This window comes from Scylla paramamosain, chromosome 28, assembly GCF_035594125.1.
Source record: "Scylla paramamosain isolate STU-SP2022 chromosome 28, ASM3559412v1, whole genome shotgun sequence".
NCBI lineage: Eukaryota > Metazoa > Arthropoda > Malacostraca > Decapoda > Portunidae > Scylla > Scylla paramamosain.
Genome location: NC_087178.1, coordinates 14,024,051 through 14,030,711, shown reverse-complemented (window position 1 = coordinate 14,030,711; position 6,661 = coordinate 14,024,051). Strand labels below are relative to the sequence as shown.

Sequence of the window (6,661 nt, the reverse complement as noted above, 5' to 3'; positions counted from 1 at the left end):
ATTATAAACTTCATCAAAATACTAAATCTTAATTAACCTTAATCAAAATACTAAATCTTAATTAACCTTAATTAATTATAAAGTACAGCCTGTCTGTATTGATCATAAAACACTTAGCGTACGTAGTACTTGATTATTTGTGGACGGAAAAAAAGTCTTCTTTTGGTATTGTTTATTTTAAGTAAAAACATACTTAATTGATATGTTCATGTATAAAAATATTTACAAAATGCACATGTCTCATAACGTGGTACTTATATTTACTAACAACAAGTCTATATAAAAATATCGTCAGTAATATTTTGTGTCAAAGATTAAAGCTAGATACTGCAACAACCAGGGTGTGCAGTACATACTGTGTAAAGTTTATGGTTACAAAACACAGAAAGAAAGAAAGAAAGAAAGAAAGAAAGAAAAATTACTTACACCGTTTAGTCAAAAGAACGAAAAGTTAAATCTACAGACTAATAATGAAATTTTGAACAATCTGTACTTATATATTCTCGTACATTGTATGTTTGTCATCTCTTGCAGCGTGACAGATAACTTAATCTTTTGCATCACCCCCTCCCCTCCCCTACACACACACACACACACACACACACACACACACACACACACACACACACACACACACACACACACACACACAAACACAGACACACACAGAGGTAAGGACTGGTGGCTTATTTTGCTCCTAGCAGGTTGCAAGATCACAACTCCTTGACTTGAAGTTCCGCCCCTCTTCCTTCACGGAAAGCAGGGGCTGCCATATGAAAGGCGACAAGTCCACTGTGATAAAGTAACAATGAAACAGCAGAAAGACGTGAAGTCGCAGTGATGCTGGTGGTCATTCTCTTCTTGACACTGCTTGGGAAACGGGTGATGCTCCACCTGGTGCTTGTATCCGCCCTGAGACACCAGCATGAAGAGTCACCACTTCCAAGACTCATTCTTCTTGAGGGGTCGTCAGGTACTAGTTAGCGAGTGGGTCACATGGTCCTAATTTGCCTGGCCTGCAACGCTGACGTGCTAAAGGTAAAGGGAAGCTATGAGGTACCCTCAGTAATCATTGATATTTCTTTGATTCTCTGCAAAGTTCTTTCATTATTGTGTCATGTTATGATGAAAACACTGATGGTGAGATGAAAGAAATCATGCATTATATTTTCTCTATATAATAATAATAATAATAATAATAATAATAATAATAATAATAATAATAATAATAATAATAATAATAATAATAATAATAAAACACTCCAATTCTTTGTATAACACTTTCAAGCCCTGAGTGCTCACCTTTTTCTTTCTGTTATCTGCTCACATTTACAAGGATGACAGGCCAGGGAAGCACAATTACCTGCAGACAGCACCCCGGGGAGGAAGCGGAGGCTGAAGCAGATCTGCAGCACCTCCATCATGCCCAGCCGTGGTTCTGCACCTTTCCCTCTCGCACACGCTGCATCAACACGAAGGTATGTGATGCATGCATTCTATTTGTTCGTGATGCTTCATACAGATGTAGAGGACATCACTAAGGAGAGACTCAGCAAGAATGAATGTACTATTGAGAAAACTGTAATCTGGTATAAGAAGAGCATAATAAAAAAAAAAAAAAAAAACTGGTGAACTATTTTGACATCACAAAAAAGTGTTACTCTTCAGGTACACACACACACACACACACACACACACACACACACACACACACACACACACACACACACACACACACACACACACCGTTTTGCGTTTCCATCACTCAGGCTTATACCAGGTTAGTTTTCTCAATAGTACGTAATGTGTATGCATACGTACATGCCCGAGAATCTCATCCCTGGCCTAGCCGGGCCACGTGGAGCCTCGTGTCCTCTTCCTCACACCTCGGGCTGGTGGTGGCTACTGGGCGACGCAGACTGCTGACGGCAGGAAAGATAAGGTTCGTGTGAATGATTTGTGCTCATGAGAAATATCTGTGAATTGAATGGATGCTGTGGTCAATAAACATCAATCTTATGTATCTGTTTGAGAGATGATGAAAAGATGATGATAATGATGATGATGATGATGATGATGATGTGTGTGTGTGTGTGTGTGTGTGTGTGTGTGTGTGTGGCAGAAATATAAAGTGCATGAGATTATGGTGATGGAAGGCTTAAGTACCTTTTGCGGGCCACCTCTCTATCATGTATAGCACGAGAACAAGCTGTGTTAAATCAAGGTTTGGAGGGTTTAGGTCGAGAAAAAGAGTGAGGAATGTACGCCTCCATGCCAGACACTATCACTTCTGTTATGCGCTCGGCACACAAAGACGGGTCTCTGACACGGAAGCAGTAGTCATTCCAAGGAAAATCAGCAAAATACCTCCTCAGGTTCCCCAACTAGTAGAGGCAAAACGCCAGAGGCACCTTCGCTTAGGAGGATCCTGAGGAGGGATTGGAGCGATAGGACAAAATACAGATATGAGATTGTGATCGGAGGAGCCCAACGGAGAAAAGAGGGTGACAGCATAAGCAGAAGGATTAGAGGTCAGGAAAAGGTCAAGAATGTTGGGCGTATCTCCAAGACGGTCAGGAATACGAGTAGGGTGTTGCACCAATTGCTCTAGGTCGTGGAGGATAGCAAAGTTGAAGGCTAGTTCACCAGGATGGTCAGTGAAGGGAGAGGAAAGCCAAAGCTGGTGGTGAACATTGAAGTCTCCAAGAATGGAGATCTCTGCAGAAGGGAAGAGAATCAGAATGTGCTCCACTTTGGAAGTTAAGTAGTCAAAGAATTTCTTATAGTCGGATGAGTTAGGTGAGAGGTATACAGCACAGATAAATTTAGTGTGAGAGTGAATCTGTAGTCGTAGCCAGATGGTGGAAAACTCGGAAGATTCAAGAGCGTGGGCACGAGAGCAGGTTAAGTCGTTGCGCACATAAACGCAACATCCAGCTTTGGATCGAAAATGAGGATAGAGAAAGTAGGAGGGAACAGAAAAGGGGCTACTGTCAGTTGCTTCAGACACCTGAGTTTCAGTGAGGAAAAGAAGATGAGGTTTAGAAGAGGAGAGGTGGTGTTCTACAGATTGAAAATTACGTCTTAGACCGCGAATGTTGCAGAAGTTAATGAAGAAAAAGTTGAGGGGGGTATCAGGACACTTAGGGTCGTCGTCAGAAAGGCAGTCCGACCTGGGGACATTTGTGGTCCCCTCCCCAGATGGGGACTCCGAGGTTGGTGTGGGAGTCGCCATGATAGTTTTGAATTTTTGAGTGAAGGGTGTATGTGTTATTAGGTGCTTGTAGTTTTGTGTGGAGGAAGAGAGTTGTCTTTAGAGGGCAGGCTGTGACTGTCACCTTGTATTGTGAGACACAAAGGGAAACGTTCACTGAGGTCACAGCTGAGTTTAATGATAAGTTCATATCATTTGTCAGATGAATGTTAAATGCTGTAGGCAATAAACATCTACTACCTACCTACTTCCTCTACCTATCTATTCATCTATTTATATATAAGTGGTAACGTAAATATGATGTAAATATGTGTTCACTTCTTATAAGCAAATATCTATACGAAGAGTAGTTTGATCCACAATGTAATAAATCCAAGCAGCACTGACCGAGGCATGAAGACCAGGCGGGAGGAGATCACCAGGGGAGAGGGACGCTGGCTGGTCTGACGTGCTACCTCTTGCTGCCCCACTGAAGAAACCGGGAAGCGCATCGTACTGGTAGCGCTCAGGAGGCAGGAGGGTGGCTGCCACGCCCGCCTCCTTTCTGCCGTCACTGAAGGAACCCTTCCGCGCCGCCACCAGGTCAGGGTTCGTGTCTCCCTCTGAAGGCGCCTGCCACCAGGAAGAAGTGGAAGAGTTCTGTGCATGAGTGAGGATAGACAGACTGCCTGGTTCGTAATAATGCCAAGGTGTGTCTGTGTGTCGCTGATAAGAATAGAAAGGCCCCTTCACACTGAACATAATGGAGGGCACTCACAGAACTACTCTCGTTTTACCCTGGGAGATAAAACTGTATGGATTTTCTGGTGCTTACTTAGTTATTTTACACGTCATTATCATCGCAATGATTATTATTAATTTTTCCATAGAAAATAAAAGGTTACATTAGGTTAGACATAGGAGATAAACTGTGATAGTCATGAAATAACATATAACAATAAAATATGTGATTCCGCTAACGGCAGAATAAAAAGTTTTCTTCTCCAAGAGATAAACGGGAGCAAGTAAGTAAATTTACCCACAGGAGTCTCTGAATTACCTGCAGCTCCTCCTCCAGACACGTGCTTATCCTTTGCGGCGAGTGCATAGCGGGGGTTTGGCCTGACTCCTTGCTGGCGGCGGACTGGGGGCGCGAGGCCTCCGTCAAGGGAACCAGCTGAGGCATCCTGCGGCGGCGAAGAGTAACCATCAGCACCAGAAGGATCAACAAGAGCATTAGGACCGAGGCAAGACCCAGCAATCCCAGCAGGACAGACGGCAGCGTGAGAGAATCCAGAAAGAGCGTGAGGCCGTCCCTGCCACCCTCTGCCTCGCCTCCCGGAGTGTTCCCCGCGTCACGCACCTCCGCCTCGAAGGGACCGTCTGGAAGAGGAGATTTTAAATTTTTCCCACAATTCTAGCACTCTATTCAAATATTCTCCAGGGAAACCAAGCGCCACCAAGAGAACACTCCACACTGGGACACTGCTGGAGTGGCGGGGAAATTTGATGCCGCGGACAGTGTGTTACCTTCTACTTTGATTTAAATAATCGTAAATCAGGGATTGCAAGTAATATATCTCAGTCTAAACACCTGAATATGGGGTTGAACTGAACCGACGCCCCTCGCCGAAATAAGCATAGGCTTCGCCTTGCTATCAATGAGACAGCGGCTGTGGCTTCGGCAGACCACGTCCCAAGGTAATTCTGAATACGTGCACAAAACTACACCACAAAACCTAACAAGGACCACTGCCAAGACTTTGACGAAAATACATGTAAACCTACTTTTCTTCCTCAGAGCCTTTTGAGGAACACATATGACATGGAGGAGGAGGCAGTAGACACCTGCCGAAACGATAATTACTCCCAGTGAGGTCTAAAGCACTGTTCAGGGGGTGCTGTGAACTTATCATTAAACCCAGCTGTGACCTCACTGAACGTTTCCCTTTGTGTCTCACAACACAAGGGGGTAGTCACAGCCTGCCCTCTAAAGACAACTCTCTTCCTCCACACAAAACTACAAGCACCTAATAACACACACACCTTTCACTCAAAAAAATTTAAAATCATGGCGACTCCTACACCAGCCTCGGAGTCCCCATCTGGGGAGGGGACCATAAATGTCCCCAGGTCGGACTGCCTTTCCGTCGACGACCGTAAGTGTCTTGACACCCCCCTCAACTTTTTCTTCATTAACTTCTGCAACATTCGCGGTCTAAGATCTAATTTTCAATCTGTAGAACACCACCTCTCCTCTTCTAAACCTCATCTTCTTTTCCTCACTGAAACTCAGGTGTCTGAGGCAACTGACAGTAGCCCCTTTTCTGTTCCCTCCTACTTTCTCTATCCTCATTTTCGATCCAAAGCTGGATGCTGCGTTTATGTGCGCAATGACTTAACCTGCTCTCGTGCCCACGCTCTTGAATCTTCCGAGTTTTCCACCATCTGGCTTCGACTACAGAGTCATTCTCATACTAAATTTATCTGTGCTGTATACCTCTCTCCTAACTCCTCTGACTATAAGAAATTCTTTGACTACTTAACTTCCAAAGTGGAGCACATTCTGACCCTCTTCCCTTTTGCAGAGATCTCCATTCTTGGAGACTTCAATGTTCACCACCAGCTTTGGCTTTCCTCTCCCTTCACTGACCATCCTGGTGAACTAGCCTACAACTTTGCTATCCTCCATGACCTAGAGCAATTGGTGCAACACCCTACTCGTATTCCTGACCGTCTTGGAGATACGCCCAACATTCTTGACCTTTTCCTGACCTCTAATCCTTCTGCTTATGCTGTTACCCTTTCTTCTCCGTTGGGCTCCTCCGATCACAATCTCATATCTTTATCTTGTCCTATCACTCCAATCCCTCCTCAGGATCCCCCTAAGCGAAGGTGCCTCTGGCGTTTTGCCTCTGCTAGTTGGGGGGACCTGAGGCGGTATTTTGCTGATTTTCCTTGGAATGACTACTGCTTCCGTGTCAGAGACCCGTCTTTGTGTGCTGAGCGCATAACAGAGGTGATAGTGTCTGGCATGGAGGCGTACATTCCTCACTCTTTTTCTCGTCCTAAACCTTCTAAACCTTGGTTTAACACAGCTTGTTCTCGTGCTATACATGATAGAGAGGTGGCCCACAAAAGGTACTTAAGCCTTCCTTCACCAGAATCTCATGCACTTTATATTTCTGCCCGGAACCATGCCAAGTCTGTTCTCCAACTAGCCAAAAACTCCTTCATTAACAGAAAATGTCAAAACCTTTCAAGATCTAACTCCCCTCGTGATTTCTGGCATCTAGCCAAAAATATCTCCAATAACTTTGCTTCTTCTTCTTTCCCTCCTCTACTTCAACCAGATGGCACCACTGCTATCACATCTATTTCTAAAGCTGAACTCTTTGCTCAAACCTTTGCTAAAAACTCTACCTTGGAGGATTCTGGGCTTGTTCCTCCCTCTCCTCCACCCTCTGA

At 44.5% G+C, this 6,661-nt stretch overlaps 1 protein-coding gene across 2 annotated transcripts in view; it reads right to left on the bottom strand.

Annotated features, from left to right (window-relative positions):
- Window positions 1-163: 163 nt before the first annotated feature.
- The window catches only part of LOC135114962 (hemicentin-2-like), a 96,083-nt gene continuing 89,585 nt past the window's right edge, over window positions 164-6,661 (bottom strand). The window contains exons 13-17 of one of the 2 annotated variants that reach the window (XM_064031283.1): window positions 4,254-4,576; window positions 3,602-3,826; window positions 1,822-1,919; window positions 1,364-1,462; window positions 164-1,032 (exon numbers count right to left, since the gene is read on the bottom strand). In XM_064031283.1, coding sequence (XP_063887353.1) covers window positions 1,881-1,919; window positions 3,602-3,826; window positions 4,254-4,576 — 587 coding nt within the window. In that variant the 3' untranslated portion in view covers window positions 164-1,032; window positions 1,364-1,462; window positions 1,822-1,880. Of the gene's footprint in view, window positions 1,033-1,302; window positions 1,463-1,821; window positions 1,920-3,601; window positions 3,827-4,253; window positions 4,577-6,661 lie in introns of both variants that reach the window. The other variant, XM_064031282.1, reaches the window with a different exon arrangement.